This window comes from Denticeps clupeoides, chromosome 14 (genome assembly GCF_900700375.1).
Source record: "Denticeps clupeoides chromosome 14, fDenClu1.1, whole genome shotgun sequence".
NCBI lineage: Eukaryota > Metazoa > Chordata > Actinopteri > Clupeiformes > Denticipitidae > Denticeps > Denticeps clupeoides.
This window is the reverse complement of record NC_041720.1, coordinates 1,938,223-1,951,935: the sequence shown is the minus strand read 5'-3', so window position 1 is coordinate 1,951,935 and position 13,713 is coordinate 1,938,223. Positions and strand designations below refer to the sequence as shown.

General features: G+C 50.6%; 1 protein-coding gene across 14 annotated transcripts in view; it reads right to left on the bottom strand.

Moving 5' to 3' along the window:
• Positions 1 to 13,713, bottom strand: part of LOC114763360 (adhesion G-protein coupled receptor G6-like) — a 28,555-nt gene that overhangs the window by 11,159 nt on the left and 3,683 nt on the right. For 2 of the 14 annotated variants that reach the window (XM_028953002.1, XM_028952994.1), the window contains exons 3-11: positions 8,763 to 9,107; positions 7,172 to 7,768; positions 5,742 to 5,777; positions 4,530 to 4,595; positions 3,551 to 3,619; positions 3,100 to 3,159; positions 2,929 to 2,988; positions 2,605 to 2,673; positions 1,730 to 1,882 (exon numbers count right to left, since the gene is read on the bottom strand). In XM_028953002.1, coding sequence (XP_028808835.1) covers positions 1,730 to 1,882; positions 2,605 to 2,673; positions 2,929 to 2,988; positions 3,100 to 3,159; positions 3,551 to 3,619; positions 4,530 to 4,595; positions 5,742 to 5,777; positions 7,172 to 7,768; positions 8,763 to 9,107 — 1,455 coding nt within the window. The remainder of the gene's footprint in view (positions 1 to 1,729; positions 1,883 to 2,604; positions 2,674 to 2,928; positions 2,989 to 3,099; positions 3,160 to 3,550; positions 3,620 to 4,529; positions 4,596 to 5,741; positions 5,778 to 7,171; positions 7,769 to 8,762; positions 9,108 to 13,713) is intronic. The other 12 variants (XM_028952995.1, XM_028952999.1, XM_028952998.1 and 9 more) reach the window with 12 other exon arrangements.

Here is a 13,713-nt window from a genome sequence, read left to right as displayed (position 1 = left end):
CGGCCCTTGCGGTAAGTTGGCAGCGTCCCGCCGACTCTCCCGCAGACTCGCCGGTGACGGAGAGGTATTCAACTGCTCCGGAGAGGCCGCGCCAAATGTAGGAAACTCTTCCATCCATTCCGCCTCCATTTCAGAGGACTGGACGCCTGTCATGGGTGCGGCGTCAGAAGTGGCCGTCACGGCCGTCACATCTGCCTCCGAGGGACTGCGGTCCTGCCGCTGCTCTACGCCGGGGAACAGGTTCGCCGGGAAGCTGTTTACATGTGACGGCTGCAAAGCCGGAGGTGAATCGAACTCGGACGCCCTGGGCGGCTCTGGCGTGATTACAGCGGTCGTGACGTCCCGGTCGGAGCTGCTCACGCCGACGGTGACAACAGGCCCGGAGTCCCTGAACAGGTCCTCGGCGAGAGCGGCGCCAGGGACGTCGGTGAGATCTGTGGCGGACGTCGGAGACGGCGGAGACGGCCTCGCAGCTCCTGTCATCAACAAGTCACTTTGAACGTGGATGGAAGGCGCCAGAGGAGCCTCTGAACTCGAACCGTGCGCGGCATTCGTAAGAGCCGCCGTCTTATCCCGGGAAGCGTGTGTCAGGGCGGCGAGGGGCTGCCGGCTGTCAGGGGAGGCGGGGCCGGGCGTCGGCTCCCCTTCCAGAGGCGCGGCCCCGGAGACAGCGGCGACCGAGGCCGACGGGGGCGTGGTGCTCGTTAGCCCAGGGCCTTCTGGGATATAATTTGCCCGTGGCGTCCGCTCGGGGGGATGCGTTTGCGTGGCGGGAGGGATTTGAGGCCAGTCGTTCTCGGTCGCGCCCCAGACCGCGGGCCAGGTCGGAAAGGGCTCTGACTGATTGTCCCTAACAGGCTCGGTCACCGGGCCACGGCCCGTCTCCCCACTCTCCCTTAGTGTCTCCGTGGGGGCCTCGTCGAGCAAATAAGACGGGTCAAAGTCATAGAGGGCAAAGGGGTCACCTCCCAGGTCAAGGTCGTAAACGAAAGGCCCGGCTCCGGACGCATACTCCAGGGACTCGGTCCAGTTCGCCAGCGTGCCGTTCTCACCGCCTCCACTCAGACCCCGGCGGGGTGCCAGCGGCTTGTTCTTCCGATTGCTGAGTGACGACGCCTGGAAGGGCTCCGCGTCCGTGTCCGGCCGTTGCCGTGGCAGCTCGATCGGGGAGAAAGCAGGTCCCGCCGACGTCAAGCTTGTTTTCCCGGTGACGACCGGGGTGGAGGCCACCTGGGGCTTCGGAGAGTCATTAGTCGGGCTTATTGGGGCCGGCGCCTTAGTCAGATGGATGAGCGGTGGCCACTCGTGAGGACGAGTGACGGCTGCATCTGGCTTCTTTCTCACTGGCCAAATGAGGGGGGTGGAAATGAAGCCCAGCGAGGTTTTGGCACGCCTGGAAGGAGGACCGGCTCGAGGGCGGGGTGGGCGTGGCGGGGCGGGCGGGGTGATGGGACGCGCCGTGAGCCGGAGCAGGGACCACATGTACACAGCCCTGTCCTTCTCTTCCCCAGCCCAGATTTATCCATTGTGCAAATGGAGAGGTGACAACAAGTTATTCAGCGTTCTCTGAGCGTTACTCATACTTCACACCGGCAGAACATTAGAACATCAGAACATTAGAACAGCATGTGTACAGGACACACAGGCATGTTATTCTGTCTGCTGGTTGAATAGCTTCATTTCATTCCCTCACTGAAACAGACACCCAGAAGTAACGGTGTTATCTTACCGCACGAAAGGACGTTAGTAGAAGGCGTGTTAAAAGCTGAAGAGGCATAGAGAGGAGGAGTTGTGGAATATGCCGGCGGTGGAGTAAGGAAAGGAAACGTTCCAGAAGGCACGCTAGTAGCTTCAGTTGCAGAAAGAGGAGCGGCTGAAGAAACTGCAGCGGAGGATGAAAAGTACATTTTGCATGTTAAATTGCGTCTTTCGTCAACTTGGAAATTTGAAAGATTTTGACTTGAATGAAGACTTGTGATTCACACAGAGGAAATGAATTCATAAAAAAAGCTGCAACGTCATCTCTTCTGCTGTCGGTACAATAAATTGTAGCAATATAGATTTATTAATGCTACATAAAAGGTATTTTTCACCTTTTATCACCTTTTTAAACATTTGACAAATGTAACATATGCTAACAGCATTGGTTATTTAGTAATAAGAACATGGGTTAACAATAATTAAAAGTAACTATTTACAAGGTACTGTGAATTAATTAATTTTTTTTTTACATAAATTAATGTCAATTCTGTTTTTATGGCATTGTTAAAGCATTACCAATAAAGCACCATTAAAGCATGTACTAGACAGTGTTCTTCTGCATAAGGCAGCGAGTGTGATATCGACGCGGGCTGGTCACTGGGAGAAGTGGGCCAGTTAGTATCGGTGGAACACACCGTGTCTGTAGCAGAAACTGTCGGCAAAGGAAGATATGGAAGCGCTACAAATGTTCAAGAGGAAGTTGCACACAAAGAAACTGCATCATCTGTCAAAATACCCCCCCCCCCCCCCCCCCGCATCCCCAGATGCCCTCGACAGGAAGCCTGTGACTGACGCGTCCCCCTCGGCCGCGGCGTACGGCGAGAGAAAACAAATCTGGCTTACCATTGGCTGCGAGGCTGAACGGAGGTGTGTTAGTAGCGGCTGGTGCAGATGAAGCAATGGATTGAATAACTGGTGACAAGGACAAGCAAATGTGAACTAAATGGTTTGAAAGAGCAAATGGACACACAAACAGTGAAGCAGCGGCCAGGGGCTCCGGGTTATGGCTGAATAGATGAGCGTGTGGCGGCGGCTGCTGCTGCTGGGGGGGTTTCGTGGGGGTTTTTTTGATGAAAATGGACGAAAATGGGAGGAAAAATGGCCGCCGCTGGATGGATTTCTTACATAAACACTGTTATCATGTCAGAGGGAAAAGAGTGGCTTTACCAGTACTTGTAGTTACGGACACGGGGGTGGTGGGGGCATGCGTAGTCGTAGCGGTTAAAGCTGGTGACCAGAAATCGAAATAACAAGTTATTATTACTCCTTTTGGACAGAAATGCATGCAGTTGCAATGGTGAGAACGGCGTTAGACGTTTGCAAGCGGGGACGCCTTACCAGTTGCGGTGCTGGGTGTGGCCGGCGTGCTAGTAGTGGCTGAGAGCGACGTGGACGCCGCTGCAGACGGCACACGGGGAAGCGGTTTTAATAAACACACAACGACCACGTCCGCATGTTAGACGCATGCTGGCGCCGGCTGCGAAGGGAACGGTTAGTACGGCGGATGGATGGCGCGAGGGACCTTGCTGAGGTCGGTCTGCAGGTGCATACTGCGCTAGGAGGGATACGGGTCATTTAAAAAAAAAAAAAAAAAAAAAGTAGCTTTGGCCCTTTTTCCTGCTTCTAACATGGTCCACGTCCAGCATGGAAGACAAGCGTGGTTTCAGGGCAGGCAGGTCATCATCTGAATGGAAAGGGTTTGGTTTGAGGACCCACCTGCCCTTTTTGGACCATCTGAACCAGCTAATTCTAGGACGATGCGGTTTTAGAAGGCGTGGAGGGTGCTTACCGTGGCCCGCTGCGTTAGTAGCGATCGTGTTAGTGGTGACAGGGGATGGCACGGTGGAGGTTAATGCTGCTGCGATGGAAAGAGGTTAAATGTGCATCAGACGGATGCCGTGTGCAACATCACATGGTCAGAACATCGATGGAGCGGCTGCGCGGCGAACTGGGGGTTATGGGAGGGGGAGATGGCTATGTGGGGTCACCTGCCGCCAAACAAGGCTCTTTAACTCTTCTACCAGTTTACTTCCTTCTATAAATAATGAAAAGCAGACAGGTATCTAAGGGTCTTGCAGACCTGAAAGAGACAATTTTAGACAAAATATATATAAAAAAGAAGAGCCCAGTGATCAATAAATGAACCAAAAACCGACATGCTTTTAACCCCAGAGTTTTACGGCTAAACAATCAATATGTTGGTGCCATCCTTTCCATTTACATTTACGGCATTTACCAGACGCCCTTATCCAGAGCGACTTATAGTGAGTAGTGACAGGGACAGTCCCCCCCTGGAGACACTCAGGGTTAGGTGTCCTGCTCAGGGACACGATGGTAGTAAGTGGGGTTTGAACCTGGGTCTTCTGGTTCATAACCCGCTAGGCTACTACCATCTTTCTCGCGGTTGGCTCCGAGGTCAATAAAACCCTGCACAACATCATGATAAATATCTGTTCTGTTGGCCGTTGTGCTCCGGTTATGCAGAACGAGGGATGGGGGAGGGGCCGCACTGTCAATCGTCATAATTGTAATGCGATCGCACAATTGGTCAGAGGTGCGACACACAAGCTCAGCTCTGCATGTTAGAGAAGAATCGACATGGATGAAAACCAAAACCTGAAACTCTAAAAGCTCCCGCAGTCATTTACCTCAAGAGGGGTGTGAGAAGTTTGCACATTGGAGCTTAAACAAGAGAGAAGAGGTTTGAAAAACCCGCACGAGGTCACGTATGTGCATTTCAGGAGGAGAAATGAAAAGGTGTTTCTTACCTGGGCAGCCAAGTCCAGGGGAGGTGCAGCTGGTTGTTTCAGAGCTCACCGAGGAAATTGCGGTACCTTTCAGTAGATAAAAAAAAGCACCGTATAGGACAGCGTGGTAAATGAGTGGTAAAAAGTTACTCCATGCAGTGTAGACACAACATAAAATTGTTGTATGTCCCGGAGGACCTGAATCCATCAGTCAGGAACCGGCATCGGTTGGACTTGAATCGTCCTGGACAGGCCTAGTCATGTTGGACTTTTACCCGCCGGGCGGTGGCTGAATCCGCTCCTACAAGATCCGGGCTTTTCTAGCGCACCGGACGTTTGGACATCGATTTTGTCCGCCTCGGCAGCACCAGCGTGGCATGAGAGTAAACTGTCTGGTCAGTAGGAGCGTGGTTTGCTCTCAGGCCGCATTAAAATGGCGCCCGGAAAGGAACTTGGAGCAGGAAGCGTGCATCCGAGGACGTGCATCCGAGCGATCAGGGGACATGTCTCCAGCTGCTCGGTCCAACGGATGAGCGCCAATCCCGGGAACTTACTGCCGGCTTCGCTCTGAGAATCGGCGTTTTCAAATACAGTAATAATAATGATCATATTGCAGAACATGGTCTATGAAGAACCGGACATTTTACATTGCATGTGCGTAGACGGTGGAAAATGCCACCATACTTATTTGCGATTCTTTCTGGCATTATGGGGAGGCAGCATCGCCGGGCCGGTCGGGCCACGACTCCGCGGGTTACGTACACTGCGAATGAGCAGAGCGTTTAAAGGGCGCCGTGGGTAAAAAGGCTGGAGACGAGGACATTGTGTCCGCGGTAGAGAAAATTCCAGTTGCCACCATTAGGAACATGGAATTATTCCATCGCCTGATTACATTTACATTTACATTTACAGCATTTACCAGACGCCCTTATTCAAAGTCAGTAGTTACAGGGACAGTCCCCCCCTGGAGACACTCAGGGTTAAGTGTCTCGCTCAGGGACACGATGGTAGTACGTGGGGTTCGAACCTGGGTCTTCTGGTTCTGTTAACCACTCGGCTACTACCACCCTGAACCCGTTCTGTTATTAGTCAGACACACTCAGTATGTTAATGTCTGTTTCTGGAACATTTGACCAAATCATTTGTGGATAAACGGGACACACACACACACACACACACACTCCTGCATGCATACCCTCCCCACAGCCGTCAGTTGGTTAGCAGCACACTCACCACTAGGTGGAGCAGGTATGCAATTTGGAGCGCATGCTGTAAAAAACAGAAGGTTATTCATTTCAGGAGGTTCCAGGGAGGCTCCTCGCGTCCGCCCGGGCGTTTAATGCAAAGCAGACATGCAGGGCGCGAGACTAATGACAGATTAATCATAATCACACATGCATCGCATGCAACCCTTAGCAACAGGAGGACAGACGGACATCTTATCGCCCGCAGCTCTCTCTATGGCGGCACAGTGACGGCATATTCAGACATCTCAACAAGCTTGATCAGTTTACCGAGAAACATTTTAGGTAAGAAAAACCAAAAAAGCTCTAGCAGTTTGGTGGCTTCAAGACTAGCACAGAAACATAAACACACAAAACCAGGAGTCATCAGCCAATCAGCATTCACCGCCTGAAACGACCATGATCCTGCCCCCAAACTGTCAAAAGCTGCCATGTGTCAGAACTCTGAAACGACGTACTTGTATTTCGCGATACTGTGTCGATTTCACACAACACAATATTACTTTACAACAGAGAGCTTACTGGCTTAAGTAGGAGCTTTTACACAGCGAGGGTTCAAATCTAAATAAATATGTTCTAAACTTCACATGGTGGTAGCGTTTAATGCTGTGATAGAGTTTCTATGATTACATTTTAAGAACGTACAGTACCGGCCAAATGTTTGGACACCTTCTCATTCAATGTGTTTTCTCTCTGAAGGCATCTAAACTATGAATGAACACATGTGGAGTTCTGTACTTAACAAAAAGTGGAGACCTGACCTCCACAGTCACCAGACCTGAACCCAGTCCAGATGGTTTGGGGTGAGCTGGACCCCAACAAGTACTAAACACCTCTGGGAACTCCTTCAAGACTGTTGGAGAAGCATTTCAGGTGACGACCTCTTGAAGCTCATCGAGAGAATGCCAAGAGTGTACAAAGCAGTAATCAGAGCAAAGAAACTAGAATATAAAACATGTTTTCACTTATTTCACCTTTTTTTGTTAAGTACAGAACTCCACATGTGTTCATTCATAGTTTTGATGCCTTCAGTGAGAATCTACCAACGTAAATGTTTACATTTACATTTACAGCATTTATCAGACGTCCTTGTCCACAGCGACTTACAATCAGTAGTTACAGGGACAGTCCCCCCCCTGGAGACACTCAGGGTTAAGTGTCTTGCTCAGGGACACAATGGTAGTAAGTGGGATTCGAACCTGGGTCTTCTGGTTCATAGGCGAGTGTGTTACCTGCTAGGCCACTACCACCCTAAATGGTCCTGAAGATAAAGAAAACACGTCGACTTTTGGCCTGTACTGTATATATCATGGTATATATGGGTTTCCTGTTATGATGTTATTGTGCTGGATCTAGTGACCGTTCCTGAATGGCCCGCCCAGCGATGTATACCACAGAACACCGACTTTTTTTACTTACTGCAGCTCAGCGTGCTGTCTGTCTGGGCGTAGCCGGAAGGGATGTCCCAGAAGGTATTGTCCCAATCGATCGCGTCCCCAACTACGTCACAGGACAAGGTGGACAGATCTGTTGTCGTCATGGCCTTACTCCACAGCCGGAAGTTGTAGATGACGCCGTCAAAGCTCCCGGTTCCCCCGCCCAACTGAAACACGCTGCTGGCCTTCACCATGTGCCCTTTGGTGTCACTGCACGTCTTGGTCCTGTAGCTTCCGTCGAACTGCAGGGCCACCTGGCCCGTGGATTTGGTCCACGTCAGGCAGAAGGGCTTCATGGAGGAGGTGAAGTCGGAGCCGCTGATCACGCCGTCCAGGTTGCACTCCAGGCCGTCCAAGTAGAGCAGCATGCCGGTCAGCGTTTTGCCGAAGCCCAGGGCAAAGCCCCCGTTGCCGTTGCCGAGCGTGAAGATCATCTCCACGTCCTTCACAGAAGACCGAGCGATCTCGAAGCACACGGTGAGGTGGTTGATGGTGGGCAAGGTTACCTGGCTGGCCACCTTCACAATGTCCTTATTGTTCTGCGGCAGGGTGACCTTCTGGTTTCTTAGTGACACGGCAACTGCATGGGTGGGAAGAAGAAGAAAAGCTCAGAGGCCTGCGTGATATCTCATAATTAACCTGTTCATCGCACTCGTTAAGCCATTTCTTTAAGGGGGCGGCGGTGGCCGAGCGGTTGAGGAAGTGGCCCCGTAATCAGAAGGTTGCCGGTTCCAATCCCGATCCGCCGAGGTGCCCCACACACTGCTCCCCGGGCGCCTGTCATGGCTGCCCACTGCTCACTCAGGGTGATGGTTAAATGCAGAGGACACATTTCACTGTGTGCACCGTGTGCTGTGCTGCTGCGTATCACATGTGACCATCACTTCACTTTAACTTTAACTTTTTATTTCGACAAAGCGTGTCACTTTACGTGGCGTTATGGGCAATAACTTTCCACCGGGTGAATGGAGGACGCCCGGCTGAACGGTAGTCAAGGCAGCACGGCGGCGTTTCATTTCCCTCCGTTATGCGCCGCACCACGTTTCGCTGACACATTTCATTTTAATGGAGCGCAGAGCCGGTCCCCGAGATTGTTGCTGTTGGCGGTCCGAGCGCGGGGGCGACAGCCAATTTGCGATGGAAAAACTCTCGGCTTCCTCCCGGCGCTGGAGCCGGCGCGCAGGCCCCAGACCTTGATGAGGTGTTTGGGGCGAGGAACTTGGAAGCCGACCCCCCCCCATGCAGGTGGTGGGCACCCATCTGGAAAGGGGGCTTTACATCTAGGGCTCCATCGGCTCCCTTCCAGATGCCAGTCCGCTGAGCGCATGGTACCGGGGCAGCTGCCGGGGAACTTTATTTAAAGGAGGACCCCCGGAGGAGTCTGGAGACACACGGGGCGAAGATTTGCATAATTGGGGTGCAACTCGCCCACGTCAGTATCTACCTTCCGATATAAACAGAAATTAAACCGAATAAATAAGGTTTAAATAATGAAATGGCGTGAGAGCGCGTTTTAAAATAAGAAACAGAACAAATACAGACATAAACAAACAAACAAACAAACAAAACCATACCTTGCTTGTACGAGATTCGGAATCCTTTCTTTTGGACGCTAAAATCTGAGCTAAACGTCACCTCCATCACATTGCCAGTGGAGTTCAGAGTCAGTCCGTTGGCCGTGAGGCCACAGAATTTCTTCTCGCTGCTCCCCATGTTCACGATGACCTTGTCATAGATGCACCCCATGGCCTCCTCGAGGTCGAAGTCGAGGAAGGTTATTTGCACCACGAAGCCGGCCGGGGCCTGTAAGGTCCACTTGCAGGACTGGCTCGGGGGGTAGTTCTGCGGGTAGCACGGGGACGTAAAGCCTCCCTCGGGGTCGGTCAGTACCAGATTGCAGCTCTGACAGCTCAGGACTGCTGGACCAAAACAGGGGACAATGAAGGTGACGCAGGACAGCAGATAGTCACGGCGAGAGGGGGAAGCCGGGTGAGGTCAGGCAGACGCCGCGAAGGCCAGTAAAAAGGCGGAGAGGAGGGCTGAGGTTAGTCAGACAGGGGGCAGCAGAGGGAGGAGGCCAGGCCCGGCATCCCCTGGAATGGAAAAGGTCGCAGCTGAAAAGCGATCTTCACCAACCAAAACCCCAGAGTGCGTGGCGATTCAATATCGGGAAAAAATATCTGGTTCTCGGAAGAAAAGAACAACAACGGCGGAGCCAAAGCCGCAGCAAACACTGGAATCAAAGTGCCAAAATACCCAGAGAGCTAAAAGTCCAATAAAAAACATAAAATGACCACACCCTTCAGCAGCGTCCAAGACAAAGCGTGGCTAGTTCAGCATAAACAAACATTTTATTGTGAATGATGAGGAACAAACGGCACTTCATACAAAGCAAAACAAAGCAACATTATTTTTCACTCGAGTTTGTACTTTGACGGCTACGTATTTTTAAACTTTGCGCCAGACGCAATTGGATTAGACACCAGAAATTTGACTTCAATCCTTGTGTTCGATAGCTTGTGGGACGAAACAATGGGAGCAAACAGAGTAAAAAATGGGGGGATCAGGGGAAGCCGGGCGGCTTCTAGTCCTGTGGCAGGGGTCGAGGGAATTCCGCTTCTCGAATTACTGGCGACAAAGCCAGTGAAAACCACACGTTTTTGTTGTCCAGCTGAGCCTCAGCCAGGGCCGTTCCCACCTCAGGAATCGGACTCATTAGACGCCTTGTGGTCCTACAATGGGTGGCTGATATGGGGATTGGATTTCAGGCTGATCCTCCGATGGTGCTGTAAAAACTGGAAGGGATTGGGAGCTATGAAGGTAGGTTGGCGCGATTCCTTCGCCGTTTCGCACGTACTCAATCCAGGACTCAATTTGAACCGCCTCACACAACAGATTGCATTTTGTGTCAAACTCGGAAAAGCACTTTAAACGAAAAAATCAACATTTCAATTGGCATCAGAATTTCTGTGTAGCACTCAAGATTCAAGATTGGTTTATTGTCAGTACAACACTATAGACAGTATACCGTGTACTGAAATAATGTCTCACACAGACCCCGCCAATCATAAAAGAAAGAAAAATATATAACATATGCAGTACAGGACAAAAGTCTGGACACGCCTTCTCCTTCAATGTGTTTTCTTTATCTTCATGACCATTTACGTTGGTAGATTCTCACTGAAGACATCAAAACTATGAATGAACACATGTGGAGTTCTGTACTTAACAAAAAGTGGAGACCTGACCTCCACAGTCACCGGACCTGAACCCAGTCCAGATGGTTTGGGGTGAGCTGGACCAACAAGTGCTAAACACCTCTGGGAACTCCTTCAAGACTGTTGGAGAAGCATTTCAGGTGACGACCTCTTGAAGCTCATCGAGAGAATGCCAAGAGTGTGTAAAGCAGTAATCAGAGCAAAGAAACTAGAATATTTCACCTTTTTTTGTTAAGTACAGAACTCCACATGTGTTCATTCATAGTTTTGATGCCTTCAGTGAGAATCTACCAACGTAAATGGTCATGAAGATAAAGAAAACACGCTGAATGAGAAGGTGTCCACACTTTTGGCCCGTACTGTATATAAATATATAAACTATACTAACTAAAACTTAAATACTGTAGAGAAAAATTAAATACTGTACTTAAAATGGACCAAATGCTCTCAGTACCATGCACTGCTTTCAAATATAATAAGGCTGTTGCTTGACTGTGTCTGGAGTTTCCTCGAGGGGAATACTCCAGGGCGAAGGAGACTCATGAAGCTTATGACGCCACCAGCAAACCCAGTTTATTAATCAGGAACGAGAAGAAAAAAAGTTGTCCATCCTCGCATAAATTTCACGCATGGCCCTGCCTAATTCACCGTTTGAAAGGTTACTTCCACGGGAAAACCAGGGGAGGTGATTTGCACTCCGAGAGGAAGTTAACTCCCATGCAAATGTGCCCACGATGTTAATCGTGGTGCAAAAGCACAGCCCGGGGGGTATTGCCGCTGAAAAATGTATTTCCCCACATCTTTGTGGGGCTAATGCGGGGAAAACGACTTGGACGCGTACGATTGCGACGGTGGCCACAGCTAACGCCGCAGGCTAGAAATAATTGCAAAGATATGGATCGTTTTAAGCAAGAGGCCAGACTCTTCTGGCAACCCGGCCATCTTCTCTTGCATCACCGCCACGAACGACGAGTCTAAATGGATTTTGGCGGGATTAGCGCTGCTTGAGCCACTAATTTAAACACGCTCGACGGTGTTTAACTTCCACGTACTTATTGAATCTCTGACTCTGGCAACGTAAATGGGACCAAAGTAATAAGCACGTGGGGTAAAACGCTGCTCTTGGAGCAAGCCGTGGAACTCCAGGCGTAGCCGCCGGTGTTTGTCCCTGAAACAGGACCGAATGCTCTCAGTTTCCATTAAACGTCCAGAGGAGCTTCAGCATTTTTCCAGGCCCAGCGCAACACTAAAAGGCAGCTAATTCAAGGCAGACTGCTCCCATAAGTGGAGCTGCTGCACGTGCATGATGGTATAAATGGCAACGATTTAGGATGAGTATCCGTAACATGGGGACGTTGTCCAGCATGGAAAATGTCGATAACGCCTCGCCAGCGCCAGAGACCGCGTGGAGGGCAAAGAACTGGCGCGATTCTCCAAACCCATCCGTCTACTTCGTCTAAAACCGAGACCAGAGTTTGTGTAACGAGATGTGAGATGTGTTCGTTGACACCAGGACTAATGTCTCCTCTGCGATATCGAGGGTTTTTACATTTTACATTTACAGCGTTTAGGAGCCGCACATATCCGGAGTGACAGGGACAGTCCACCTGGAGACACTCGGGGTTAAGAGCCTTGCTCAGGGACACAGTGGAAATAAGTGGGGTTTGAACACGGGACTTTGTGGTATCTGGTATTCGTGAGGTCACATCCCACTTCACCGGTCATGTTCGTTCATGGATTTTGTGACAAAGAATCTCGCTCATATTATTCAGAGCAGTGACAGTAAGCACAGTGACAAATTTGTCAGATATTGTCACTACGAGGACTCTTTAGCCCATCATGAAGTTCTGGGCATAACAAACTGGCATAACAACGTTGGTACAAAATTAATGAATTATGAATTGCACGACAAATAAAATGAATCCAGTTTGTCTGTAAGAAACGTGATCCTGAGGCAAAAAAAAAAAAAAAAATGTTTGTAACTTAATTGCCCTAAAAGGGGCAAATGGTGACGCCGGATTTGGCCCCAGGCACTGGGCGTTGAGAAAATACAGTATTCACAAAACCACGCAGAAAAAATGCCTGGCAAGGACCTGAGAACAAGTCATAAAAACGAAGCAAACAAGCAAATGGGACCAGCGCTGGACGGCTGAAGTCACCGCTGGCCGAGCAGTTGCGTGGCGGTGGCTGACCCCCGCCACCGCGGTCCCCTCGGACACCCCAATTACAGCCTCTTGGCAGGGCCTCGCTTCGCTTTCTTAATTGCTCTAATGCGCTGTTTGTGAAGTCGAGCAGCGGCTTGTTACCTGCCGCTCACGGCCGGAAGACAGGGGTGTCCAGAGCATTTCGGCGCCCCGCCCTCCCCCGGGACCGTAATTACCGAGGGACAACGGTTGGGGTGTCGCCCTGTCCTTTTGACGAACACCAAACGAAGACATGCAGAGATAGCCGGGTTAATGGTGCGCGCCACAAAAGGTCATCCGACAATAAACAATACGAGACGTGAAAAATGTCCTCCTTTTTTCCCAACCGGGACGGGGCCAGCCGTGAAGGAATGTGCTGGTTACGGAGACACTCTTTCAGCAGGACGCCATCAGAGGCGCCTTTCATCCCTTCGCCACCTGGACCCCGGCCCCCCCCCCCCCCCCCCGCTCACCTGCAGTGTCCGCGGCTCAGGTGCGCCCCGCCACGTCCATCTTTCGCGGCCGCTTTAATTTGGTGGGACGGTTCCAGGCGCGTCTTTTAACGCCGAGAGATAGCTGTGGAATTAGTTCACTCATTTCTAGGGCCGGGGGCCAGCGGTGGAGCGAGGCCAAGTCCAGGGGCCGCGCCCTTGTGAAACAGAACAGTCTTTGGTTCCTTGCAAACCCACAAAACGCAGATTTGTGTGGTTTTACCTGCCAATGGCAATACAGTCAAAGCAGCGGGGCTTTACTTACGGGGGTGGTTACCTACCACCGCGAGGCGGAGTTATTATTTAGTCCGTTTTCCATGAAAACAGCATGAGGAATCCCAGGCGCCGTAAAGAGTTAGTAACGCAGGACCAGGCAGAGCGAGCGTGGACGAGTAAAAGCAGAAATAAGACCGGAATTGGACAGAGGGGTGCTGCCGACAGGATGCATGCAAAATGGTATAAACATTTAAAAAAAAAAATATATATATATATATATATATATATATACCGTACAGGCCAAAAGTTTGGACACCTTCTCATTCAACGTGTTTTCTTTATTTTAAGGACCATTTACGTGCTGTTTTCATGGAAAACGGACTAAATTCTCACTGAAGGCATCAAAACTATGAATGA